General features: G+C 32.9%; 3 protein-coding genes across 6 annotated transcripts; 1 reads left to right on the forward strand and 2 right to left on the reverse strand.

The window, feature by feature from the left end:
- Positions 1-234: 234 nt before the first annotated feature.
- LOC107421052 (uncharacterized) lies at positions 235-1,761 on the reverse strand. The gene is made up of 3 exons (XM_016030188.4): positions 1,410-1,761; positions 598-638; positions 235-458 (listed from the first exon to the last, which is right to left on the reverse strand). Exons 1-3 carry the CDS (start codon positions 1,705-1,707, stop codon positions 378-380), a joined length of 420 nt encoding a protein of 139 aa, XP_015885674.2. The 5' UTR covers positions 1,708-1,761; the 3' UTR covers positions 235-377.
- Positions 1,762-1,993: 232 nt separating this feature from the next.
- LOC107421042 (sister chromatid cohesion protein PDS5 homolog B) lies at positions 1,994-22,043 on the forward strand. 4 transcript variants are annotated; one of them, XR_007241687.2, is made up of 32 exons: positions 1,994-2,297; positions 3,094-3,324; positions 3,501-3,682; positions 4,001-4,133; positions 5,038-5,259; positions 5,405-5,621; positions 5,716-5,861; positions 5,942-6,099; positions 6,183-6,332; positions 6,415-6,463; positions 6,941-7,129; positions 7,855-8,028; positions 9,146-9,285; positions 10,128-10,254; positions 11,513-11,653; positions 11,754-11,822; positions 12,869-13,017; positions 13,820-13,937; positions 15,337-15,471; positions 15,568-15,764; positions 15,871-16,018; positions 16,126-16,266; positions 16,348-16,437; positions 16,544-17,005; positions 17,099-17,166; positions 17,239-17,290; positions 17,719-17,805; positions 18,372-18,415; positions 19,695-19,786; positions 21,140-21,241; positions 21,406-21,485; positions 21,607-22,043. XR_007241687.2 is itself a non-coding variant. In XM_048476311.2 (31 exons), exons 1-31 carry the CDS (start codon positions 2,202-2,204, stop codon positions 21,643-21,645), a joined length of 4,326 nt encoding a protein of 1,441 aa, XP_048332268.2. In that variant the 5' UTR covers positions 1,997-2,201; the 3' UTR covers positions 21,646-22,043. The 4 variants fall into 4 exon arrangements, 3 of the variants coding, with proteins under 3 accessions (XP_048332268.2, XP_048332269.2, XP_060673666.1); XM_048476311.2 differs by lacking the exon at positions 21,140-21,241 and having other exon boundaries at positions 1,997-2,297; XM_048476312.2 differs by lacking the exon at positions 21,140-21,241 and having other exon boundaries at positions 1,998-2,297; positions 4,001-4,121.
- A 1,057-nt stretch (positions 22,044-23,100) lies between these two features.
- Positions 23,101-24,584, reverse strand: LOC107421057 (protein DMR6-LIKE OXYGENASE 1). Its single transcript, XM_016030193.4, has 2 exons — positions 24,087-24,584; positions 23,101-23,900 (listed from the first exon to the last, which is right to left on the reverse strand). Exons 1-2 carry the CDS (start codon positions 24,554-24,556, stop codon positions 23,315-23,317), a joined length of 1,056 nt encoding a protein of 351 aa, XP_015885679.1. The 5' UTR covers positions 24,557-24,584; the 3' UTR covers positions 23,101-23,314.
- Positions 24,585-27,908: the final 3,324 nt, after the last annotated feature.

The following is a 27,908-nucleotide window of genomic DNA, read 5'->3' on the forward strand; positions in this document are numbered from 1 at the left end:
CAAAATACCTCGGTTAAATCATTGTTAATTGATTAAGAAAATTCTAGAGCACAAAAAAATTGATAATGAACAAATTCTATTTAGCAGTTCGACAGAAGAAAAAATAAAAAAAATAAAAATTAGTGGGTACATTTGACCGGAGTCGAACTTATATCACACAGTTAAATCGAATCAGGTTAAACAAGTTCAAGAGCTCTAGTGAGCCACACTAAGAGTAGCAAAGAAAAGCAATCGTTCATCCAAGACAGCAAACTGCTAAATGATTCCCAATAGCCAGAAATTCAACAATTCTTAGTGATAGTTTTTACAGCTTTCGTGAAAGTCGAAACAAGAAATCGAGCCTTCCAGATAAAACCAACTAAAATCCAAGAGCCTCATTATTCTATGTCATCCCAAGTGAATGAGTTTAAAGAACTTGTCCAGATGCTAGTCCCTTTGGTAACTTTCTGGTCTACACTCTACATACCAGGTGTATGAGAAATTATCACACATTCAACAAGCTACAAAAATCTCTATGATTGAGTTTCACTCTTCAGTAATCTAATAGCAAAAAGTTCTTGAATCTTCAAAAAACCGGAAAACACAACATCAGATTACCAATTTGGAAACGGGTGAATTCGAATCTTCCTGTACTGCATCTGTGGGCAGGACCACAATAAGCAAACACAATTAGAGAAGAACACTATGATATCCTATTGATATTGCAAATTACATTATGACATAATATCTCCCTTCACCGAAATGTACCATACCAAAACGATGTTTCAGCGACTACTAGTCTGGTCCAATCTCTTTCTCAAGTCATCAGAACACATGGAAAAAGAAAACTTCATAATGAAAATTGATCAAACAAATAATCAGAACCCATGTAGCAAACCTGAAAAAATTGTGCCTTATATAATAACAATTTCTTTTCCATCTAAAGTGGACCCCCAAAAAACAGAAAATTTACTATTAAACTTGATTCAACCAACCCTTTATCCTACACTTTTTAGGATCAGAATAATTCTATCTACAAGGGGTCCTCAGCATGAATTTTTTTTTTCTATGCCAGTTACTTCTATCCACAATTCTATACCCTAGCCTGCTGCTTAACAATGCTATTCTTATTCATAATTTCTTTACCATCTAAAGTGGACCAAAAACAAGAAAATTTACTATTAAACTTAAATCAACCAAGCCTAAATTTATCCTATACTATTTGGGATCAGCTATTTCTATCAGCAGGGGGCCCTCAGCATGAACTTTTTTCTATGCCAGTTAATTCTAACTATAAGCTATACTCTCATGTTGAATGTATTCAAACCGTTTGGTATAAATCTTTCTAAAATTTCGCAATTAGAGAATCTTTAAAAACAAAATCACATACAAAAATAAATTTCCCCCCAAAAAAAAAAGAAAAAAAATACCATTTCGTGCAATAGGAGCTTCACCGTAGATGGCTTTGAGCCTGGCAAGAGGGATCAAAGCCTCGTGGCTTTCTGATTCGGCGAAAAGCTGTTGCTTCCAGTCCCACATGGTCTTCTTCATGGCTTTGTTGGACTTGACGAGCGAGTCCTTCTCGGCCTCTAGGGCCTCGATGTACTTCTGCTGGTTCACCGACCTCACGCCCAGTGCCACGAACGAACCCACCAGGCACACGTTGATTACCGTGTTGTTGTTCACCGCTCTGATCACAGCGTTCGCGATTCTATTCGCTACCTCCATTTTTGGGAGGGTTTCTCTGAGGTTTTGGGGGTTCTCAGCTCTTCTGCAATAATGCAACTTCACGTTGTTTTCGACAACGGGGATAATGGGCCTGAACCCGCTTGAATGAATCTGGGCTTACTACCACAGCCCATTCAGTAAACGGGCCGCGTCATTTCTGGATCTGTTTTTTTGTTTTGGCGTGCTTGTCACGTCCCTATTTGCAATTGATTGCAAAAATCGCAAAACTTAGGCGCGTACGTTCACGCGCACGAAAGGCGGGAGCCTCCCACGCTCAATTCAACCTCATCACTCTCTCTCTCTCTCTCTCTCTCTCTCTCTGTAACTCACTTTCTCTCTCTCTCTCTCTCTCTCTCTCTTTCAAGGTCTTCCTTCGTATCTGCATATACGAATGCTTATTGGCCAGTCCAGTAATGCTCGGAGAAAATCGCCAAAATCGTCGCTCTCAATCTTCCACCGAAGAGAATTAGGGTTTTCTCCTATTCACTGACTCGATGGACGAGGCCGCTCTGCAACTCGTATCGGAAATTGGAACACAACTCGGCCAACAAAGTCGTCCGATTAAGGGTTTCATTGTCAAATCGCTTCGAGTAAGCCATTTTTTTTTTTAAAACTCTTTTACCTTTGGCACATACATAATATTTATATATATGCATGTATGCATTCATTGCGAATTGAAATGGATTAGTAATGCGTATTTTCCTTTATTATTTATTATTTTGTTTCTTTTTAATTTTGTTTTTCTAATTAGTGTTTGGTCGTGAATTTCATTACGATGATGGTGATGATGCTATTTGATTCTTTTTATTTTTATTATTATTATTATTTTTTTCTGTTTGTTATGGATGCATTTTCTTGTTTCTGTTGCTGTCTTGCTTTTTCTGCCACCAAAAGCTTGCTGGGTTTTAGCTTTATTTGCTTAGTAAAAGCAATCCAAATATTATTTGCGGAGTTGTTATTTTAGTGATTTTTATATGTGTATTTTAAATTTTAACAAGTGCTTTTCCTGTTACTTCTTAACTAAATACTTTTTTTCCTTGTGGTTTTATTTTTTTTCCCAGTGCTAACCATGTTTTGCGTTGCCTCGTAGTGGTTTATTAAGGATTGGACAAATAAACTTTTCGAATGTGTGATTCTCATATTTTTCAATGCACGTTGTGAATATTTCTAGAACATAAGTCAAACAAGCGGTGGATATTTTGAGGCCAGAGGTGAGATAAAAGAAGAATGAAATTGTGAAGAAATATATGATCAAATATCGGTTTATGTTGTTGTTTTGCTAATATATATTTAAATATCTGTCGCTGTTGTTATTCTTTGGTTGTTTTAATTATTTTGTTTTATTTTTAAATTTCATTTTATGATTTTTATTGTGTTTGTTTGTAGCAAGCTGCAAGTGCTTTATCGCAGTTGGAACAGCCTAATTTTCCAGATGCAACCAAAAAGTTGGAAGCTGCTAAAAAGCTAGAAGCTGGAATAAAACCCTTGAAGAGATCTATCATTCATGGCTTGCTTCAACATAAAGATAAGGATGTTCAGCTTCTAGTTGCAATATGTGTTAGTGAAATGTTTCGTGTTCTGGCACCGGAACCACCTTTTGAAGACGAGTATCTGAGGGTAAATTCTTTTAGATATTTGTAAATGGTTTTATCATATTGATGAAATCTGGTTGTATGTTTTTTGTATATACATCCATGATATTCCTTTCTCTTAGCCTCGCGGCATATGTTGGTTTTTTTTGAAGGATTTCACCCTATTCTGATTGCTGCATGTTTTACAAATCTTCATTTCAGGACATTTTTAAACTTATCCTCAATACTTTTGCGGAGCTAGCTGATACCACGAGTCCGTTTTTTTCAAGAAGGGTTAAAATTATAGAGACTGTCTCAAGATGTAAATGCTGTGTAATAATGTTGGATATTGATTGCAATGATCTAGTTATGGAGATGTTCAATATCTTTTTCTCTGTTGTGAGGTTATAATCTACTCTCTTCATTTTATCATACATCTTTCTTTTGCTGAACATTTTTTCTTTTATGTTCAAGTCAACAAATTAATATGGGATTTATCATTGAGAAACATTGAAGGAAGATGCATTTATAGGGATTGCAATTATATGACAAGATATAAGCCTCTGTAAAACTCTTGCTGATACCATTTTCTATTTCTTAGATGTTTATAAGGTGCATTTTCGTGTTTTCTATTATATTGTGTTTTAGTAGATTTATCCCTGAGATGTGAGCCTCATTTGAAATTCATCATTCCAATTGCATCTGTTTTTTCCCCCCTGCAGAGAGCATCATCAGAAGAGTTTGATTAGTGATATTTTGTCTATAATGAGTCATATTCTGCACGAGGAAGCTTCTGAGCAACTTTTGGATGTGATTTTGCGAAATCTTTTGAAGGAAGATAAGGCGAGTGTTGGAGTATGCATATTTTACCTTAAAGTCATTTATAGCAATATTCCTTGAAGTCATTTATAGCAATAATCCTTTGTGGCATAAACTAGTAATATATATGGGTGTGAGTACAAACAGATCTTAAAGTGGTGGGGCTCAACTAAAACAGTTGCATTCATGCTTCTTTAGCCTTTTGCATTGGATGCATATATGATTTCTGATGATGTAATATGCTATCATATTGAATAATTGTCCCCTTTCTAAGTGTACTGTTTCTTTGCTTTTAATTTCATGGTTGAAATTAGGAAAGGAATACTTTCCTTCTTCTCAATAATTTGCTTTCTGGTAATAATGAAAGTTTTGTATGCATAATCTCCTAGTCAATGAATACATGTGTATGTTTGTGTGTTGTGTGTCTGTGTCTGTGTTGCTTTTCTAATTTTGCAAGAAGGTAATATTTTGAAAAGTATCTAACTTGCAATGGAAGCATTGTTAGAAGAGAGAAACAGGGAATGCGAGACAGGGAGAGGACAGAAGTAGGGTTGGAGAGGGATAGAAGATTTACATTCTAGGATTTAGGTAAATGAATGCACATTATTCCTTTTTTGTTAGAGGTGTTATTCTTCGTAGCTATTCCTTTCGGTTTGCACATATTTTGTCTCAATAGTTGTGTGTTACCTTGCAATAGGACTTTGCATAAGCCTGGTTTTAAGAATGACTTGAATTTATGTTTTCAATTGTTCTATTGCACTTCCAGAATGATTTAGTTGTAAGTATGGAATGCATTTATGCATTGGGAAGTGATTTTTTACTATTATTATTATATTGACTTTTATGTCATTTTATGTTTTGTTCTTTTTTCTTAAATGGGTCATTGCTTAACTTCAAATCAACTTCATTTCCTTAATTATTTTTGTTGTTTCCATTTCAGGGAACACCATCTGCTTCTTCTAAGCTAGCTATTTCTTTGATTCAGACTTGCTCAGAAAACCTTGGGCCCTTTATTTGTGGGTTTTTAACATCTTGCATTTTGGATAGAGATGCTGTAGTGAGTGAGTTGAAAGAATTTTACCACGAAATCATCTTTAGAATTTTCCAGTGTGCTCCTGAGATGCTTCTTGCTGTTATTCCAAATGTGACTCAAGAATTACTGGTATGTCTTCTGTTTCGGTTTGTTGGGTCTTACTTTATCACGTCACCTCTTTACAAGTAAAGAAGCCTGAGGAATGCATTTTATTTCTATTTAGACCTGTATATGTGTCATTATATAATTATTAACTTTATGATTCTATTTGTAGACTGATCAGGTTGATGTCCGAATAAAAGCTGTTAATCTGATTGGAAAATTTTTTTCATTGCCTGAGCACCGTATTGCTCAAAAGTACCATGATCTTTTCATAGAGTTCTTGAAAAGATTCTCTGATAAATCTGCAGAAGTTAGAGTTAGTGCTCTTCAATGTGCTAAAATTTGCTACATGGCCAATCCCTCTGGGCCAGAATCAGAGGATGTTCTCAGTAAGTTGCTGAGCAAATTTACTTTCTAAATTGTCCATGGCTTCTAATTCTGTACTGTATAATCTGACTTTACCTCATTTGTGAATTTGAGCAGCTGCCCTTGAAGGTCGACTCCTAGATTTTGATGATAGGGTGAGAATGCAAGCAGTGATTGTTGCCTGTGATCTTGCCAGGTCTAACCTGAAAATTTTCCCACCCAAATTAATATTTCAGGCTATGGAAAGGCTTCGTGATAAGAAGGTATATCTATTGTAGAAACTTTATTTTTGGTGGATAAACTCCTAATGTTTTGTACCAATGTATTCTTGATTTATGTGCAGATACCTGTTAGAAAAAAGGCCCTGCAGAAATTGATGGAATTATATTGTGATTATTGTAACAAATGTTCTGAAGGCCTTATGGGAATAAGTGACAACTTAGAAAAAATCCCATGCAAAATTTTGATGCTTTGCTATGATAAAGACTGTAAAGAGTTCAGGTTTGCTTATTCACATATGACTTGTGTTAAACCTAGATCATAGTTTTAAAATGTCAGATGTAAAGATTCTTGATATCTTTCAGGTCCCAAAACATGGAACTAGTTTTGGCAGAGGATTTATTTCCTCCTTCACTTTCAGTTTCGGAGAGGACAAGGCATTGGATCCATTTGTTTTCTCTTTTCACTCCTCATCAGCTGAAGTCACTGAACTCTATATTATCACAGAAAAGAAGGTACCATTGTAGTAGGATATAGAACCAGCAAACTGCTATAGTTTATTGTGCTCTTCTAACTTTTATAAGGTGATGCTTTTAGGTTGCAGAATGAGATGCAAACTTATTTGGCTCTAAAAAAGAAAGAGAAGGTAATTTGTGGTTGGGCATCTTTGGAATTCTCTCTTCCTTCCTCCATCAATGTTGTGATGTATTCATGAATACTTTAATTCAGCCAAGTTTTTGTGTCTTGGAATCTCACTCTATATAGATTTAGGAGGTTCAAAATGCTTTGGATGCTTACATCTGTTGTTACACTTTTGGATTTTAATAATTTTACCCGAAAGTTAATTCATAGGTGTCTTAAACTGAAACAGTTACTATAGGTTTACATGGTATTTACTTTCATATAAGATGGATTTAATACTTTTCTTTTTATTTTTGCTTTGTTTGTTTTTCTTTTTTTTAAAATTTTTAAAATTTATTTATTTTTTAAATAAATATTTGTTTATTACATTGTGGAGTGTTCTATGTAGTTGACTGGTGATATCGTGCAACCAACAAATTATTTTGTGGTTCTTGCATGGATTCTTTACTTTAAAAAATGAATCAATGGATATTTGTTGCAGGAGAATTGTCTGGAAGAGATGCAGAATAGATACAGAACGTCATTCATGAAAATGGCAGCTTGCTTTACAGATCCTTCCAAAGCAGAAGAGTGCTTTCTGAAACTGAACCATATGAAAGATAATAACATTTTTAATACACTGGCCCATTTATTAGATGAACTACACTATACAAATTCACAGACCATCAGAGTATGTTAACTACTTATTAATTTATTTTCTTTCTAGTTTTAGTCAAAAGATACTATATGTCTAGAAATTGTCTCATCAGGAAATCCTGATGAGATTTTTGTGCAGACGCAAGCATATCCAATTAAGGATGCACGGCTATTTCAAAATACACACGTATCCTTAATTGGATACACTTAGATCTGCATGAAAATTGCATTAGAATGTCCTGATGAGAGAAGGACTACTATCTTGTCTCTCTCTGTTCCTCTTAAATTTGGTGCTGTGGCTACCTCATCCCAAAGTGCACTGGAAGTTATCATATTGAATATGGAAGAAGACTCAAGGTTGCCCTATTTGGATGGCCGATAGAAAAGATTAGAATAGGCATCTCATTCCAACAAATAAGATTGATAGTAGTAACTATTCCCAATTTTAATATAATAATTTTATTTTTAATTTATTTGAGTTTCTTTTAGATCATTAGTTAAGAAAGGTAGCATATGCGATACATATATATATTTTCTCTCTGTGTGTGTTTTGGCCCTGATCGCTTATGAGATGGTCTTAGTCAAGTGCATTCCTATTTCTCTGTATGGTCTTTGTTCTGTATGTTTTATATGTATAGATCGTAAAAATATAAGTATGTGATCCTGCATTAGTTATCCTCTTTCTGTAAAAAGTCTTTATTGTCTGAATGCATGGTATAATTTTTTTTATTTCTTTTTCTCACTCATTTTTCTTTACAGGCTAAGTTTCTGAATATGATAGGGAATAAACATCAAAATTTAGAGTTTCTGCGAACGCTTTCGTTGAAGTGCTCTCATAATATATTCAGCTCAGAGCATGTCAGCTGTATATTAGATCATCTTTCAAGTAATAGAAACAAAAATTTTGAGGCTTCTTCTGTCAGATTTCTTCAGGTATGAAATATTGCTGTTGAATGGATTTGACTTCTCTTCATCCAAAGATACAGAGTTTTAGAAATAACTTAAATTGTAGGGTTTCTTTCCACCAAGAGTATGATAACAAAACTTTACAAATATTGTCAGGATTATATGTTTAACAAAAATGGTACAGATGGGCCACCGTACCATTGTGCATCAGTGTGGCCCAACTGTACCAGTATAAGCCAATATTGTAAAGAGTGCAATAGTCTGAAAAGATTGTGAAGGGCTTAATTGCTTATGTATTTAAGGAGAAAAAGAAAAAGAAGGATGAAGCATAAAAGTAGCTGTGGCATGTCTTTAATTAACAAAAATTTCTCTTTCAGTGCGCCTGTGTTTGAAAGAGTTGTTTCCAAGAACCTCTTAGGCAATTACCTATCAAATGATTATGGAATTAAATTATCCAAACTTGGATCTCAAATTTTGGAAGTCGTATTAAGGGAAATGCTAATTTAATTGCCTTGTAGTTGAACAATTAAAATGTCCTATTGATTAGAATTGTATATTGGTGCCCAAAGAATCGGAAGAACCTCTGAATGCTATGGAAATTTTCAGTAGATATTGTATTGTTTAATATCATTATGGGGGAAAGAAGGCAATTTTTGGTGAGTGAAACCAACATATGTTTTTTCCATGTATGCATCATGGCTTAAACAGTATAATTTAGTGTTCTTTCTGCCTTAGATTATCAGATGCTTAACTAATGGTTTACTTGTACACCTATTGTTTCCCTTTTACTGGCACTGACTCATTCAACCTGAATTACTTTCTTGCCTTCTTGTGAGATCAAACCTTGAGAGAAGTCAGTTTCCAAAACTGTATGGGATAGCGAGGCCACAATAGAAAGCAGGGAGAAAATAAATTTTCAAATCTTATTTCATGTGTTTAAATTTTTATAAGAAAAGAAAGAGTGTGGAACAATCAAAAGAACAAAAGTTTGCATGTTGAATTGGTAGTATGATGGATAGTTTCTCTCGTGTTGTCTTTCAGTGTACAGCGTACTTGTAGTTTAGGTATTCATTAAATTTAATGATGTCTGTATGATATTTGTAGTATACTAATTTCTATGTTCTGCCACTTCATCTTGGCCCAGACTGTTACCAGCCTTTTCCCTATGCTCCTGAAAGGTTCAGAAAAGCAATTTCAGAATTTGTTAGAAGAAAGTAATACAGTTGATGATAAGTTGATTGAAGTGTTAGCAATAGCAGGTCCTCATATATCTGTTAAACTCAGGTAATTAGTGCAGTCTATTTTATCACTGTGTGGATGCTCAAAATTTCTCTAAAACATAGTGCTGTACCATGAAGTAATAATGAGAAAAGGCTACCTTCCTCTTACCTAATATATATTGCTCAATCATTTCCTTCATTGGAATTTCTTTGATAGGCAAGGAACTTATTTGAAAGCAACCGATAATGCTTCAAATGTATCATGTATATCATGTACGAGGGCTTAATTAGTTATGACTTATTCCATAAACAGTTTCTGCTTCTCAACCAGTCCTTGTATGTTGTCGATATGACTGGGTAAATTTGTAAATATTTCTCCTCTTCTGGCTTTCATATGCATGCTGTGGTTGTTGGGCTTGCAAATCTTCTTCTCATTCTTCTTCTTCTTCTTCTTCTTTTTTTTTTTTTTTTTTTTTTTTTTTTTTTTTTAAATTTTTTTTTTAATACTTTTCATCAGTTTTCCTAGGGCAACCTGATACGATAAATTTCTTACGTAATTTCTTCCTTCTCCACCCTTAGTTTGCATTTGCAATATACTAGGGTTCTGATACATTTTGAAGTTTGAAATGAGGATTACGTGATATCAATTTTCTTTTATTCTTAATTAACTGAAAGTGATGGCTTGCCTACAGTTTGGAACCTAGGAGGTTTTGCCATTGCAAGGCTTTTGGCGCTGTAATCTTTAATCTTTTCTGTGTTGGTTACTTGGTTATGATGAGAATTTGTATTCAAATCTAAAGCTTTTCCTTCTTGTTTAATATAAAGCTATTTTTTTTAAATGCATTTATTTTCTTAGTTGTTAATTGGAATTGCTGCAAAATTTTATTTTCATTCTTGTTATTGTAGTGAAATTTACCCTTTTTTGGAGAGATTATGTTTGGAAGGAACTCGCATGCAGTCCAAGTTTGCAGTTTCAGCAATTGCTGCATTAACAGACTCTTCTAAGCAATTAGTTTTTTCAAATCTATGCAAGGTACACTTATCGTGACATTTTGGTGGCAGATTCTATTGAAAGTTGGAATGCATGGTATTAGTCTTCTGATTGTGTTGGTTTTATTGGTATATTGGGTCTGCTTTTAGCAATTTAAGTTTTTGATATTGATGGTAACTTAAAATGTTATTAGAGCTCTGGCTGTGAATCCAGTTCTTAACAACTTAAGCTTTTGGACTTGATGGTTTTGTGACGTGTTGTTTCATTTTAAACATTACAAGATGATCATTGTTAGAATGTCATCGTACTTATTGTTTAATAGAGTTCATAAAGACTACTGAGTTTGTATAGTTGGATTTGGTATGTTTTTAGCAAAATGTTTGCTTTATAAAAGATAATCATGACAATCACTTAGCTCAGCACTTCAATGTAATTCTAGAATTTTGTTTAATGATTTTTTCTGAAAAAATTTACTGAGAATAGGTAATAAAATTACCAAAAGATGCCAAAGGCACAACTTTATTCATATGGACTGCAGAATGCTTCATAAAAACTAAAGCAAAAAGTGATACAGGAAAGGGGAGAAATTACAGATTAGATTCTGAAATTTAAAACATTGATAAAGTTTCCTGTGGATCGCCAAGAAGAAGATGCTGTAATCTACTTGAATATTTGAGGAACCTCAAATTATTTTGCTTTCAATGTCTTTTAATCGCCTTTGATGCACTTTTACAGACAGATCTTGTTACTTAAGGATTCCAGGCTCGTAAATTTATTCTGTTTCTAAGCTATGATATTCAACAAGCCAACAACAGGGATCATTAGTCACTACCTCACGAGCAATAAAAATTAAGATAACTAATGGCGTTCTTGGTGTATCCTACATACTATACAAGGAAATGAATTATGCATCCTTTTTACACATATAGCACCAAATGTTAATAATTTCCCTTTCCAAATTATCGACAGTCAAAATACAGCCACAGCTGCTGGCCCCACAAAAAATTGACTCTATGTATGAACTTTCACGTACTGAAACATTGTCCATGCAATATTTTATCTCCTTGTCATTTCTCAATATGGATTTTACCTTATTTTTATTGTTTGTCGTTTCTGAATACAACTGCACCACGTGGTTGGACATTGAATGAAAGATGGAAAGGTCCATCAATTGATGATATCTCACAATAGTTGCGGTTGTAGGAATATGTAAATAGTTTTTAAGTGGTATGTTTTTCTTATAAATTTAACTCATGTTTTTGCTTTTAAAATATTAATTTTATGCTGTCTACATGTCCAGGGACTTGTGGAGTCTCTACATATTGGACGTAACGTTCCAACAGTGTTGCAATCCTTGGGATGTCTTGCGCAATATTCTGTTTCGGCATTTGAAACTCAAAATGGAGAGATCACACAGCTTATACATGAGAAAATTTTCCAAGTAATAGGTTTGCCAGTGGATGGCATATTATTGCTATTTTTTATTTGCCTTACGTGCTTATGGAAAAATGTTTCTGATAATTGGAGCATCATTTTTGTAGATGGACTTGTCAGATGGTCAAAGTTCATTTGATGATACTTATGGATGCACCAATTCTTGCAAGCTGAAGGTTAGCTCTAGATAACAAATGGATTTATGAGTGCATTTGTTTTAGTTAAAGTATTATGTGCTAGCTGGCTAGAATCAATAAAATGTGTACTTGGGTTGTGTCTACACTGATGTTTCAATAAATTTCCTTGCCATTCAATTTGAAAGTTTTCAGATTAAAAAAAAAAAAAAAAAAGAAAAAAGAAAAAAGAAAAAAAGAAAAAAAGAAAAAAAGAAAAAAAGAAAAAAAGAAAAAAAGATAATCAGGACAAGAAATGATGTGGTAGGCTCACTTGAAGACCAAAAAATCTGATCCTGTCAAGATGTTTGAAACTTAGCTAAGTGCAAAGTATCTAAAAATAGAGTTACTTTGTTATCATCTTTTGGACAGATGTGATGGACCCATTTGCTTGGCTTCTACTATAATTGTGTGATGTAGACTGTCAAGGGACAGATTATTATTGTTAGTTTTTTTGGTAGTTTGGGCAAAACAACTGTTTGGCCTGCTGTATATCAATATGATAATTTATACTTGGTTGCATATTTAGATTGTTTGACACTCTCCAAAATGTTGAAAACATCTGGTTCATCTCGTATATTGAGCTAGAGTTACCGAAACCTTATTCCATATGTTTTTTTGTTAAGAAACTGATTAAAATTAGTAGTGTGCTAAGCAGGGGTTGAAAATTAGTATAGATATAACAGTAATTATTTTTTTGTTATTTTGCAGCATGACATGTTTCATTGTAAATTCCAGTATTTTGATATGAGAAGTTATTCTCGTACCCTACGTGATATTTGTTGTTGGAATAGTTTAATGTGAAATGATGAGAAAAGTTGACTAAGTTATTAATTTAAATAGTAAAAAAGTTGAGTTCAATGGACAACCTTGGGTGAGAGAAGGTTTTAGCTGTGCCAACCAAGGCTCTACAGACCATGTGTCCACAATCTCTAGATCCCTTTGATTATTTAATTTTGGGTTATAATTCTTTACAAACACTACCTTTCCTGTAAACAACTCTTCATTGGTTTTTCTGTTATATTTTATTATACATTTTTTTGTTGCAGATATATGGGCTGAAAACACTTGTCAAGAGTTTTTTGCCACATCAAGGAACTAAAGTCCAAAGGAAAATTAATGAATTATTGGATCTATTGTCCTTAATGCTGCAAAAGGGGGATACTTGTGATGGTGTAATTTCAGAAAATAGTTTCAGGTTCCTGTGTTTATCAACTTAACAACTATTTTTATATCTAAAGTATTTTAAATTCATCACCTGGCTGAGCCAAATCCTTGCTTATGCATCTCTTAAGGTAGGTAATAATTTGAAAATTTTTAGTTTTGACTTTTGACATCTTCACAGGATTGCAAGGATGTTTTTCCCTCATATATAAGATGATGGCATTTGGCTTCATATTCTTAATGGCTTCTCATGTTTGTCATTTGCAATTAGCTCTGTAAAACTTGCCATTTGGTTTAACGAAGTCTTGGATTTCTAGAGTCACATCATCACGGTCGGATTTTGCCTTTTGAAGGATTTTGAAAGCATGTGATAATGCTTCTGAACAAATGGACTTATATCTTGATGCACAAGTGTTAATGGGCTTGTCTATTATTTATTTGTGCATCAGTGCATGTGTTCCTTGTAGTTGCTATGTCCCAAATGCTTTTACGAGGCATTTTTGTTCCTTAATGGCATTGTTGTGTCCTTCTTTCCTGTTTAGGTGTGATGGCATGAGTGATATAGTTTTATAAAGTAGCATTTTATTTTCACTATTTCATAGATATTAGAGAGGATATTGAAGTTTTAACTGTTTGCATGCACTTGTGCTTTGACTGATTCTATTATATTGAAGTTTCAGAACCAAACATATAAACCACAGTGTAATGTTTTTGGCTTTATATTGTGTTTACCAATGACACTGCTTTTCATTACAGGGATTTTTTGGGTTGACACTCTTGTCAAAAAACGTTGCTTTTATGAATGCTTATTGTCTTCTTATTACTGACCATTGCAGTGAAAGTGAAAAAGCTTGTATTAGATTAGCAGCTGCAAAGTCTGTTCTCCAGCTTTCACGAAGATGGGACTTACATTTTTCTCCAGAGATTTTTCGTTTTACAATATCAATGGCGAAGGTATGCTGGTTTGATTGTGCTTTAGAAATTGGTCACTGACTGATGGAGCAACTAAAAAGAAAAGAAATTACAAAACATCCATTGTGTTCTGTTAATTTTTATTTCTAATCTTACCTTCTTATTTCTAGAAATTAAAGCTTTATTACATTATTATTTTCAAATCATTTGCATTGCACCTTCTATTGCATTTAAACTGTACTTCATTATTTGTTAGTGAACTCATGTATTTTTTTTAAAGTGGCTAACTTCTGATTCTTATATTTGTAGTCAAGCAAACTTTGTCTTATATTTGAAAATTATTTCATGCTAAAAATATCATTCACTTAAAAAATACGAAACGATGTGGTTGGATATTGTTTTGTATTATGAAATCGCTTTTGTTTGGTTACATGTAAGGATAAGTTGTTAATTTTGAAAAATTATTTAAGTTGACTAATTATTTCTAGTGGTGGTGGCGTCAGCATAAAATATTTAGAATTGATGTGGCGAATTTGTAATTTATGGAAAAACAAATGTAGATCTTATAAAATTATTAAAACATAGAAGTTGCTATAATTTTTCCTTAAAAGAATTTGCTACCATGGCTCTCAAAATGGTTTTTGTAAGATTTTTGAGAGCTCATAATGGACTGGGCCTTTAAAAACTTGCTTGTCATGTATACATAAATATCTGATGATAAAAGAAGAAAAAAGAACAGTTAGTGATGGACTTAGACAGTGGAGGCAGAATATTCATGTTACCTCTTTTCAAATAAGTTCTTATTTTTCTGTTAGTGTATGTTTGTTGCACCTTATTATCAAAGACTTCTACTGGTAAGTACACACACATGTTTGAAGACTGGCACTTACTTCATGAGAGGTGTAGGAAGAGGCATGTTCACATCTTCTCCAATTGAAGACAATCATATGTCAAGTTTCTTATGCACAAATAACATAATGGATAAGATTCTCGGGGCTTGCAAATGTTTAGAAGAAATACAAATTTCCATTTATATTGCATCAAAATATCTATCTCATTGAGGAAAAACGTTCTTGCATATATCAGATTCTCAATCAATAATGAGGGTAGTGCTAATTTAAAAGCCAAATGAATAATATATGATGTTATTCCTTAATGTATCAGATTCTCAATCAAGATTGGGTGTAGTGAAAATTTAACAGCCAAATGAAAAAGAAATACTATCTTTCTGTCAGCATATCTGTTATGAATCTGATCAATATCTAACACACCTACAGTTGCCAGTTAGGAAACCTTGCTATCTTGTACTAGCGGCTTCTCAGTAAATTTGATTGATGCACCTTTACTGTCTATTTCTTACTTCTCCATTTTTTAAGTTTGTTTGATATCATTACTACTTTTAGTAGTTTATGTTTGTAAGATTCTGGCTGTCTCATTCCAGGATGAATCCTCTTCTGTTAGAAGATCATTTCTTGATAAAACGTACAAACTATTGAAGGAGCATGCTATTCCAAGTAGATATGCATGTGCTTATGCACTGGCCACCTCAGATTCTCTCAAAGATCTAAAAGAGGATGTACGCTATTGTTTGTTATTCGTGCAACTAGTGTTATTTATACTTTGTTGCTTAAGACCCCTATTAAGTAATGTATACTGATACTTTTCATTTTAGTCATTTAAATATATGGCAGAGTTTGTCAGGGAATATGGTAGAGAAGCTAGAATCCGTCAAACTTCTGAAGTCCAACAAGGATTGATCATTGATTTTCCCGCATGCATTGTGATATTCTTGATTCATCTTCTTGCTCATGACAGAGACTACCCCAGTGAAGACTGTCAAGATGAAATAACATATGCTAAGTTTTGCAGGTATACTTTTTTTTTGCTGCTGTAATTATTTGTAGTGCAGATTACCTGCTATTTTGTGAATGCAGTTTTCGGTGATGACACTTTTTGAATATGTTTCTCTTTGCAGTCCACTTTTTTTTGTATTGCAGGCATTACTTAATGCTAGTAATGTCAATGGTGACATGGAAGTGGTTAAGGAGGCTGTCTTGTATTTGCTTTGTATTTTCCGTGCAATTAAGAAAGCTGAGGATGCTGTTGACGCTGACAAAACTCCTGTAATAATTTTCCTTGATGGATCCTTTTGCTTTAACTTTTTTTAATTGTTTTGTTTTCAGTCATTGGCTTCATTATTATGATCTAAATGGTGTTTCCTACAATGCAGAAGCTGCACATGCTGTCAGACATTGGATTCTCTTTTGTTGCTGCAGTAAATCGTAGCAGCATTTCCTCATCACATGCCCCTGGGCAAATTTTGCTACCATCGTCACTGTATAGAATAGGTCCTGCTAACAAAAATGATGAGGCAAGTCTTTTCAAGATGATTTAATGTCTTATGATACTATATGCAACAGATTATATAATGTCTTGATTTATCTCTCTGCAGGCCAATTCAAGGTGTCTTATTATTAAATCCTGTTTGGACGAATTTTTTGTTAGAAGAGTTATTCACATATTTAAATCTCAAATCTCTATGGTATGCATTGTTATGGTGTCTTACACTGATTTCATATTTGATTATGATTATCATGTACTTGAGTTATTTGCTTATGTTTTTCTTTTGTTGGAAATTTACATTTTAGCCTGACAGCATTCTTCCTAAACATGGTCGAACATATCAAGAGGACAGGACACAATCAGATATTCTCAAGGAAAACTTGTTGAACTTCCCATCTTGCAAAGTAGTTGATTTGACCATTGCTGGAACAACAGAAAACCAAAAAGCTGCCAAGCAAGATCTTAGCATCAGAAATAGGCGAAAACTGTCTGCCTCTGGTGCTCCTGAGTCAGTTGGATTGCATGGGTGTTCTATTCTCCATGATGGTGCATCTAAAAAGTCCAAGCCATGTCTTGAGAAAGAACAACTTTCATCTTCTTGTGGTTCTGTGCCTATTAAACCTTGTCTAACCGAATTGCATGGTCCATCCCAAAATATGGAAGCAAATTCTGTTTCCTTGAAAGAAAGTGTTGGTGTAAATAGGAGAACTTTAGCTGAAAATTCCAAATACTCCAATGCTAAGTACAAGGACTCTTGCAGTTCGAAAGTAATTTTGAATTTGTTCTACTATAGACTTCAGAATTTGTTTTAAGATGATTTAGTTACATTTTCCTAAGCAATCATTATTTATGAAATGTAGGACACTATTAATAAGGGTGAAGCATTAATTGGACAGCGAATCAGATTGTCGTCTCCAGTTGATAGATGGTGAGATTTTCAATTGGATGAACAAATTCTGATTTGTTTTTTGTTTAACCATATCTTTCTTGTCTTTTTCAGTTTTTATTCAGGCACAGTGGATGGTTATAGTTCTCTAAACAATACTCACAAGGTATATATATATATATATATATATATATATGCAACATATGCAACTAGATGCCATTTTCAGTTTAGTGGCAGCTACTTCAGTAATGTGGGGGTTGAAAAATTATATGTATAGAAGAGGAATGGATTTTAAATAATAATTATAGTTTCTTTTCATATATATTTTTTTATTATTGTCTGTTGCTAATATCATTATCAGCTCCTAAACAATTGATGGTGGTCTTTTGTGGGAGAAAATTTATTGGTGTTTCTTGTCTGGGGTTAATGTTGATGCCGTTTGATTGGTTATGATAGCTAACATATGCGGACTCTTTTTTAATTGGAGGATTAGTTGTTATTAAAGTTCTTTCTTTTGTGTATTTCATATAAGTAACCAGTTTTCCTTTCATTATGTGTTGTGACCTGGTGTTTTACTTTGTGGTCGATTAGCAGATCATATGTGATAGCGGCGATGTTGACGTAGTATGCTTAGATAGTGAGAGCTGGGAGATGATAAGTGATGGTTCTCTAGTGGAAAGGGTAAGAGCAAAGTACCACCTATGCTTGATTAGCTTGTAGACATGGTTGAGGTTTCATAGTTTATATCTATGCCACAGTTTCAATTCTGAAATTTTGAAATGAGATAGATAAGGAATTCTGTTTTTATTACAATATTAACCAACTTTGGTTACATCTTTGGATTCTCTCCAATAAGTGTTAAAAATTGATCCTTTTTCTGAATTTAGAATAGATTGAGAGCTGATCGGACCAATAAACCTTGAAAATGACTGAGTTTTATTGCCTCTTATCTTTCTTACTCAAATGACTTCACTATTGTCGTTTGAACCTTTCTAAATGAAAATACATATAGCAATCAAATATGCTCAAGGGAGTATATGGCAATTCCCCATATTTTAAATGACAAAAAATTTACTCCTGTAATTTTCTAGAATCAAAAACTCTGGTTTATCATTATTTTCTATAAACTAATTAGGAGATAATGTCACCATTTACCCTAGATTTTGTTAGCATATACTGTCTCAATATCATTTTTTTAGTGTTAAGTGGATCCTCATGTGTTTATTATGTTGATATTTGTCTACAAGGTTGTATCAGCTGAGGACTCTGACACCTTTGTTATGCAGCAATGGTATCTCTCTTTGTCTTGTCTTCGTTTTTTAGTATTTTGTATTCATTGTTGCTGGACATTTCATCCCGATTTTATGTGTACTTTTTAATTTCCTGCGTGGTCATTTAAACTTGGGATTTCACTCTTTAAATGTTTTTGAATTACCTTTCCATCATTCTCTTGGCATCTATTACACTTAGCAATGAGTATTAACTCTGTGTCTGTTCAAGGATATTCTTAGCAATGAACATTCTGTTAAAACTGTGTGTCTGTTTGCTTCTAGATGAATGATAAAATCCTTTTAGGAGATTTCCTTTTATTGGAAAATATGTTTGATATACATTGTTAGGTCCGCTTCCTACTATGGCTTTTGGGTTTTGTGGTGATTTAACATCGGTATATGTCAATTCGTTAGAGATCATATAGAATGAGACATTTCAAGCTGGTATGTTGGGTATGATGTGGTTTATCCTCAGCAAATATACCATGTGACAGACATAAAAGAGGAAGAAAAGAAGATTATCTGATGCAACTCCATATTTATTAATGACGAAGTAGGAAGTCGACCAAACACTTTTTTCTATATTGTGGATAGCAGTTAAATTATGGAACTGGGTGGAATTTCATTGGAAGTTTGGCACTCTTGTTTGTCATTAATAATTATCTATTATAAGGATTTTGGAAGAAGTAAAAGAGGATTGATCCTTCATCAATGTGCTACAATGATGACCTCATTTTCGATGAAATGGAGGAAAAGAAATCAAAGACTTTTTTTGGGAGATTCTTGTCACATGCAACCAAAAAAAAAAAAAAAAAAAAAAAGAGTATGGAACTTAATTATATCCTGTATATACAACACATTCTTAATGTTATATTTAAAGAGCTTTTCTTTCTTTTTAATTATATCCTGTATATACAACACATTCTTAATGTTATATTTAAGGAGCTTTTCTTTCTTTCTTACTTTCCTTTTTATTTTTTATTTTTTTGGGTGTTTTCTTCTAAAGATTTAAGTATATAATTTGAAAACTTTAACATTGTAGTGTTATTTACATTTTCTTGAAGCATTTAGGCTGACTCCTAATTCCTCTTGGTTTACAAGTTTTACTGGTCTTGTAGTATCCTTTGCCTAGCATTGGTATTTTTGCTGAGTAATAGAACATAGAAATGATTTTTTTTTTTTTTCCCATGTTTATGTTAAAATTCAACAGTGTGCCTTGTTAACTTGTAGACATTATTTTGTTCAAAGATAAAATTGATGATCTTTTGTTCACGAGAATTTACTCATGGTATATTGCAGTGATATGGGGAAGCACTCATCTTTCAGTGATCCAGAGATACCTCTTGATACGTTTGGTGAAGTTGCAGCCAAACGGCAAAAGATATTAGCAGGTAAGGAAAGTGAAGAGTTTTATAAGTGATTCTCTTTCCTAGTGTTGTTCCTAAGTTCACTATGTAAGAATTGTCTGGAGTTTAACCCTACTGGTAGGTTTCAAGCATGCATATGCAATTATGCACAAGTATGTGCGCATAAAGACTGAAATACATGTGGGAGAAACCTTAAACAGTTGACATGTGTTCGTTTTGAGGTGATAACAAAAGACTCTAAATAAGTGCATAATGTTTGGTCATGGGAATTCGTTTTAGAGCCTATCTACTCTTTTTAAGTGAGGTCATTTTACTCATATGTTGTCTATCGTTTGTATCTTTTGCATCTTGTTTTACTTTCTAACTACTGCCTTGAATATTCAATGATTACAGTCATATGCATTTAGCATATTTGGTCTGCAAGCTTATGAATGTACCATGTGACTACTCTTGCTCTGGTTTAATATTTATGATTAATTTTATAAACATAAATGGACAATATTAAATATTTTTTTCAAAACATAACTTGTGGAAAGAAATTCAATGTCAACATTCTTCGACCTATCTAATTTTAGTGTTCATAATTATTGCAATGTCAGGCACGATCCTTTTGTTTAATCTTTACTTTCATGGAGTTTAGTCATGCAGCTGTTGAAATTTCATCATACTAGATTCTTCACATCTATCATCGTTTGCAAGTGTATGGGGTGTTGGATATTGTATACGTGTCGGATAAACTTCCTATTAGCTTAAGTTTTGTGTTTGTTAACAACTTGAACACTCAAAATACTTGCATAAGATTTGACTAAGAAGAATGTTCTACACAGGTATAGTTGGTTTGGGTTATAGTCATTTATTCCTGCGGTTGTTGCTCTCTGTCTCTCTATCTCTTCCCATTTTATTCGTCATTTTAACTTTTCACATATCACCCTATCCAAAAATTTGTGTAATTCTTGTTTAATGTTCCTCTATAAATTTTAACTGTCAACTTTATTCAAGCCAGCCTAAATCTTAACCGAATGGCTGGGTCAAAAGTATCTTTTGCACTATTTCCATGCTAAGGTCCTGTGACATTTTTTAGTATGCTCTGTGGTTTGTGGTGCTCTTGGACTAATTTGCCCAATCGCATGTGGAAAATTAGCTGACATCTCATTATCCAGACACCAATATTTGATTGCATTACAGAATGTTCCACTTGGCCTTTTTCCACTTTGACTTCACATTACACTCAGACTCTGTCGTGGCATTTCTGATTGGGAATTGCTCTGGTTTGTTTCTATAAAGAATTTATATCCATAGGATGTAATTATTTGTTTTACTGTTAGTTTGACCTTTTCTGTCTGCACCTGGATCCTGTTATCCCTGTTCTGTCTTTAGGACTTGGGGCTGGGCGTATACATATTTGAAACAAAGACGGGTGAAGTTCTGTCAACCCATCTGATTGGTTCTATCTCATTGCATTTGTTGTATTCCTGATGGGTACACCTCTTAAGCACTGGAGTATTTCTTGTATACTAAAGATCTGTTGTAGTAGAAGTTTTTATGCCTTTTTATGCTGTGTTAATATTCTGGAGTTGAACTTTGAATTCATCTCATAGGTTACACTTATGCCAATATTTTGACAATAAATTTGTAACTTCTAGGTGTAGAGAAGAAAAAGAAAAGGCAGAAAGCTTCTACAGAAACCTTCATGTCAGAAGTTGTTGATGTGAATAAGGATGCTGTAAGTCTTTGGCGTTTATACTTGCTTTACTGGATAAGAATTGCTCTACCATCATTATCATCTTTCTGGGTGTCAAATGTGCCTTCTCAGTTCTCACCGGTCTATATTTTCGTTATTGCAGGTCCTTAGAAGAAGTCGGAGACAAAAAGTTAAAACATGATTATCTTTTTCTTCTGGTTCCCCTATGGCCTTTGGTGTTATGAAACAGCAAACTCAAGAGTTCAGGGGTAGTCAAGTAGCAAAATGGAGTAGGATTTGTATAGAAGACTGCTCGTCCTTAATACTTCCTCTCTGACAGAGAGCTGTGACAAGTCAAGCCACAATTTCTAGCCTTCTGTAAGTTATCACTTCTAAAGTCACTGTTGTATATGTTGTTGAGAAGATAGGGCCATATGAGTAATTCCACAAATTTCACCTTTCTCCTGAAGTTTACTAATTTCTTTGGCCGTCTTTTAAGGTGCTTCATTTGTTTTTAACAAGGCATCTATGGAAAGAGGGACTGGCCTTTGTAAATATTTCATCTATTAACAGTTTTATGTCATGGATGTTGGTGTACTAGTCTACTTTTGCCCTCCATATGTTTGTGATATTTCTATACTAGATAGAAGTTTTCTTGGAAACTCTTATTAGAATATAGTGACATGCAAATATATATGAAAGCCTTTTCCAATACTTTTTCAAAAGCCTTTCTGAATGAGATGTGCTTGTGCGTTTTGAAAAAGGAAATTGGATATAGGAACATAACCAATTTAGCAATTATGCTAGGCAATTCGATGAACATGGAGGAAATTATTTTGTTCTAATTTGGGTTTAATTTAATTTAATTTAATTTGCCTGCTTAATAAATTTTATAAAGTTTTAATAGGTCTTCCAATTTAATTAGCAGTTGAAATTCATGCTAACCTTTCCTATTAGTATATATGTGCCAAACTAGAACGTGTCCAAGGTGAATTTGGATGTTGTCCCTTTTTTTTTTCGTCTCTACCCTTATCCTAAGAACATTTGCAATGAAATAAAAATTTTAAAAATAAAAAAATATCTTCTATTTAACATGAGATGAATTTTAGCGCTACTCAAAAGAAAATGGGTATCAAACGTGTCTGATTATCAAATGTAGAATTCTCTAGCCTCAAACTAGGCATTTTTATTATACTTGTCGGGACGGTTCAATGATTTCCTCAAGGCATTTCTTTGAAACCTCTCACCCTCCATTCTCATTGGGAAGTGTTAAAGTTAATGTCAAAGGTAAAAATAAAATTAATTTTCAGGATTGGATTTTTTTAAAATTTAATTTTTTGAAAATTAGTTTTTCTTTTGATATGTTTGGTGAGTAACAAAGAAAAATGAAATTTATAAATAATTAAATTTAATATTGTCTAATAAATTAAGGATAAATATATATTTTAAAAAAAATTGTAAAACTATTTATTTTTGAGTTTTCAAATATAGATATGAACAATTTTTTCATATATTCTACTACATTGTGAATTTAATTTTTTGAATTCATATTTTTCCACCTTATAATAAATATTCAAAAAAAAAATTATTACTTTTTCAAAATATTAATTTTATTTTTATCCAAACAAACCGTCAATATTATTAGAAGGCAAGAAAAGAATCCACAAACTTTTGATTGATGCATAGAAAGGCAATTATACCTTTTTATTTTACAGACCAGCTTCATCAGCGTTCTTAACCACAGACAGAGAAGTAGGCAAATACATAAACATGCATTCATACATATAGATAGACAGATAGACAGGTAGATAGATAGTAAAGATAGAGAAAGACCCCATCTGGAAGATGAATCTTTAGCAGAGGACCGTGGGCTAAGCCTCAATCTTGAAATCGGTCATCTTCATGTAGAAACCATGTTTCTTATAATTATTATACATCCTCAAGTTCAACCACTTTCCAGCCTTGTATTCAGGATACTTTGCTGGGTTTTGTTCATTTACCAACTCATCCACTGGCTTCATAACGACGTCATGGGAAGGATGGAAAAATATAGGGATAGAGTATCTATCTTTCTCTGAATTCACCACAGCCCGATGCTCCACACTTTCATAGAGGTCATTGCTCCATACCTGCAGAATATCACCTACGTTGATGACGAAGGAATCCGGTATGGGTTTAACCCGTACCCATGCTTTATCGGATTTTCTTTGGACATCAAGCCCTTCAATATCTTCCTGTGCTAGGACGGTTAGAGCGCTGGGATCTCTGTGTCCCCCAGTACCAAGTACAAGTTCAGGGTTTGGACATGGGGGGTAGTGATTGAGCCGCGCAAAGCTTGCTTGGTTCTCAAAGTATCCCTGCAAGCGCTTTGGGGGCAAACCTAAGCTCATGCTCACCAATTCCATCAAATTGAAAAATAGTTTCTCGCATTCTCGACCATATTCTTGGCATGTTTCCCTGCTCCAAAGAAAAAAGAAAAAGGTTTTCTATCACATGGATACAAATGCTAAATTCTACTGATAAGTTTAACAGTTTAAATGACAAAGAACACAGATATCAAAACCTCCATATTTGGGTTCAATCATTATACTTAATTATAAGTATAGGTTAATTGTAAATAATTGAAGTGTAATTAATTTATACCTGAACTCAGGGAAGTTGTGAGGCCATGGAGTGAACCAAGGGACAACCTCAGGATCATCAGGTTCATGGGAAGCAGGCATTAGCATTCCATCATTGACATAGAAATCAAAAGTCTCTTTCCAGTCCTTGATATCTTTGCTATGCTCATCATTATGATATCCAGCTGTGTTGTGATCCCCTCTTCTGACTTTTAGTTTCTCTTCAAGTGGTAATGCATAGAACTTCCTGGAAACCTCCATGATTTTCTTCCTGATTCCCGATGGCACGCCATGATTGATCACTGTGAAAAATCCCCAAGTCTTGCAGGCATCGCCTACCTTGTCAGCAAGTTCTTGCAATGCCTTGGGGTCTGAAGAATCTCGGTTGGTTATGGGAAGGAGATCGATCAGTGGGATATCTTCTCCATCAGTGATTATAAGTTTAGGCCTGTATTCTTCTGGTAGGATGTATAATGGGTCGATTCCTCCCATTTTCAAAGATCAATAATAACAGGGTCTACTTCCATCCTGTATTTAATATAAAGTCGTATGGGATTGGACGGGGTGTAACATTTTGTTTGCAAACATGCCCCTGTGTTATTATGTATTTGGTTTTCTGGATGTGCTACACCATTATTACGGTTTTTTCTTTTATTATTGTTGTTGTTTTTGTTTATGGGATAATGCCATGATCGTTTTGTCTGTCTTCGTTAGGTTTGAAAATGAAATCTTGGTGGTCCTAGACATGCCAAAAGTAACATTTGATTGAAAGTAACATTTGATTGAACATGTATTATGGCATGAAAGGGTATTTTTGATATTTGTATACCAAGTTGGTTTTTTTATTAGGATAATTTTATTCACACTACAAAATATTCTAGTTGATATATAATATATATGCATTCATTTTAAAATTTATTTTTGCTAGCTACACTAATAATTTATACATATTTTATCTTTAATGATTTAAAATTAAACTTACATATATTATAACCAATAATTTCCCTTTATATATTTAGGCTTTATTTGGATGTCAGAAAGACAAAAGAAAAAAATAAAAATATTAGAGGTAAAATGAGGGGAAAAAATATGGAAAAAAAAATTAGAAATTTTTTCTCATATTTGGTTTAACAATTTGCAATAGGGGGAAAAAAAAATCTATAAGCAGTCTTTCACACATATGACAGAGAGGAGAGAGAGAGTTTCAAAGGAGAGAGAGAGAGTTATAGAGGCTATGAGGAGAGAGAATGAGAGAGAGACAGAAGAAAGAAGAGAGAGGAGAAAGATCGTAAAAGAGAGTTATAGAGAAGAGAGAGAGAGAGAGAGAGAGAGAGAGAGAGGAGACAGGAGACAGGGGGACATCATAATAGAGAGGAGAGAGGAGAGAGAATATTAGAAGAGAGATCATTTGTAGTCTACCTAATATATATATATATATATATTTAAGTTCTTAAGATTATTTAACACATTTTATTTGTAAATATTGTTAAAATATTCTAAAATTGTAGTGTAATTAACATATTTTGCATTGTAAATAGAATTATTATTTTTGTTGTTGTTTTTTAAAATCATTTATAATAAATTTTTTTTTTAATGTTTCAAATTTATCATCAAATAACATATCAATTGAGTTATTATTTATTTTTACTATTATTCTTATTATTATTTTTCTAACTTTCGATGGGAGTTATTTGTTATAGCATATCAATGTGAATTGCAAAAGCACGGTTAAAACTCTAACCATATTTGAACATACCATTTTTCATCATTCTAGACATATTACCCCAAAAAAAAAAAAAAAAAAAAAAAAAGAAGGAAAGAAAAACCCTCAAAACGCCATTATTCACTATATATATATATGATGTAATTCCATTTTACAACTAAAATTGAAAAAAAGGTCAAAATTAACATAATCCAATCTAGTATTTTTCCAAAACAGTTGATATATATTAATTTATTTTTATATATATAGCAGGAGATTTGATCTCAAAACCTCTATACAATGAAAACGTGACATTGTTTTAGATATCTGGTTATTACTAATTATTTTAACTTGTTAATGGGTATATTTCGTTTTACATTGTTTCAAATAGTAAATACATTGTTTGTATAGTTATATTATATTAAGCTTAATTGCAATTTTACATTATGGTGATATTTCGATGTCCTACCAAAAATACTAGGATCTATACAAAAAATTTTACGCAAATTATGCCTCATAAAACATAGTTGACCGTCAGAAGCCAACTATAAAGTAAGTGGATAATCCATTATAGCACATTTAATAGTTTTTACATATAGAGTTGACTATATTTTAGTATTCTCTGATTTGGAAGTTACAATTTAGGCTTTTGCAATTTTAAAATTTACCATTGCATTGAGTACTTTATTTTTAACCTGGTGCATATTTATCCAAATATATATTAATTGCTTATAATATATATAGTCTACTTAATAATGTATATTGGTAATAAACATTAATACGATTATGAAATGATGAACGCCAATAAAAAGTTATCAAATGCCTTGGCCTTTCTTCAACAACTTGAATATTTGCTTGGAATATTTAGGTAAATTATTATTAAAAATATTCGAAAGATCCATCAAATGCACGTCACAAATTACACGCGTCTTTCTAAACATTGCACCTCTTTATTGCTTCGCCACTTGCACTAACAACACAAACATGATGGCCAAAAATTGGCCAACATCACACTTTTTTTTTTTTTTGTTTTGTTTTGTTGTGGAACATCACCCTTTTAGTCTTTTAGTTGGTTATCTGTCAATTTTCTTTGATGCATGAGGGATGACATGTTAGATAAATTGATATTTGTGCATTTAATATAATTAATTATTTACTTATAGGGTTTATTTATGTCATTAATGGGACTAACTTGTTTATTATTTTGTAACAAAGTTCTCAGTTACACATTTTTTATAAGACTCCAGTTGACCCATTGAACTGGAGGACCAACTCTCTTTATAAGCGCATTGATTTACCCATATTTTTCTATTATTATATTTATTATTAAATTATTATTATTTTGGTGTGCGTTAAAATCAATGGGTAAGTTTGACTTGCAGAAACTATAAAAGGTGTAGAACAAGTAAATAGATACATGCTGTATTTTGTGATTAGGATTTTTAGAAATAAGTATGAGAGTGGTTTGAAAGTAGTGTATCTATAGATACTATTATTACATCGTTTTCTATTTTGCAGGATTACATCTTCAATTTATCAATGGCTGTGTTTGGAGGTTAATATTTTATGCTTTAATGAAATTTATTATGTATATTTTAGATCCGCATAATTGAGATAAATCTAACAATTGGTATCAGAACATAGTTACTATGCATAATACATTTTTTATAATTTTTTGTTATATTGATTGTGTTCCTATTGTGAATATTGATATGTTATTATATTAAATTGTACAAACATGTTTGAACATTGGATTGTTACTATTAGGCCACTGATTTATCTATGTGTTCTAAATACATCTACGTAGCTTTACATTAATTTTTTTTCTTTTCTTTTCTCTTGATTTGTATACATGTGTAAATTATGAGATTCGAGATTACATATTCTGTGAATATATATACATGTCCGATTGCTATTTCGGAAAAAAAAAAAAACCTTGTGAAATATCGGCTCCGTTTATATTATTTATTGGTTTTGCAAAATATTGGGAAATTGCGTTTTGCATAATTTATGACCTGGGTTTTATGGTATTTTCTTATTTTTGGATGGAATGGAATAAGTTTTGAGTGTTATTTTGGACTGAAACCTCCAAATTGGGTCTAAAAACTCTCATAAAAAGGCCAAAATTCATCTTGCTTGGGT

The sequence above is a fragment of the Ziziphus jujuba genome, chromosome 5 (genome assembly GCF_031755915.1).
Source record: "Ziziphus jujuba cultivar Dongzao chromosome 5, ASM3175591v1".
NCBI lineage: Eukaryota > Viridiplantae > Streptophyta > Magnoliopsida > Rosales > Rhamnaceae > Ziziphus > Ziziphus jujuba.

Coding starts and splice junctions, on each gene's coding strand:
- LOC107421052 (XM_016030188.4), bottom strand. CDS start 1,707: ATGGAGGTAGCGAATAGAATCGCGAACGCTGTGATCAGAGCGGTGAAC. Junction 639..1,409: donor AGCTCCTATTGCACGAAATG/GTATTTTTTTTC, acceptor TCCTGCCCACAG/ATGCAGTACAGGAAGATTCG. Junction 459..597: donor ATTCACCCGTTTCCAAATTG/GTAATCTGATGT, acceptor CCTGGTATGTAG/AGTGTAGACCAGAAAGTTAC.
- LOC107421042 (XM_048476311.2), top strand. CDS start 2,202: ATGGACGAGGCCGCTCTGCAACTCGTATCGGAAATTGGAACACAACTC. Junction 6,333..6,414: donor ATATTATCACAGAAAAGAAG/GTACCATTGTAG, acceptor TGATGCTTTTAG/GTTGCAGAATGAGATGCAAA. Junction 21,486..21,606: donor TTGATGTGAATAAGGATGCT/GTAAGTCTTTGG, acceptor TCGTTATTGCAG/GTCCTTAGAAGAAGTCGGAG.
- LOC107421057 (XM_016030193.4), bottom strand. CDS start 24,556: ATGGGAGGAATCGACCCATTATACATCCTACCAGAAGAATACAGGCCT. Junction 23,901..24,086: donor CACAACTTCCCTGAGTTCAG/GTATAAATTAAT, acceptor TCTTTGGAGCAG/GGAAACATGCCAAGAATATG.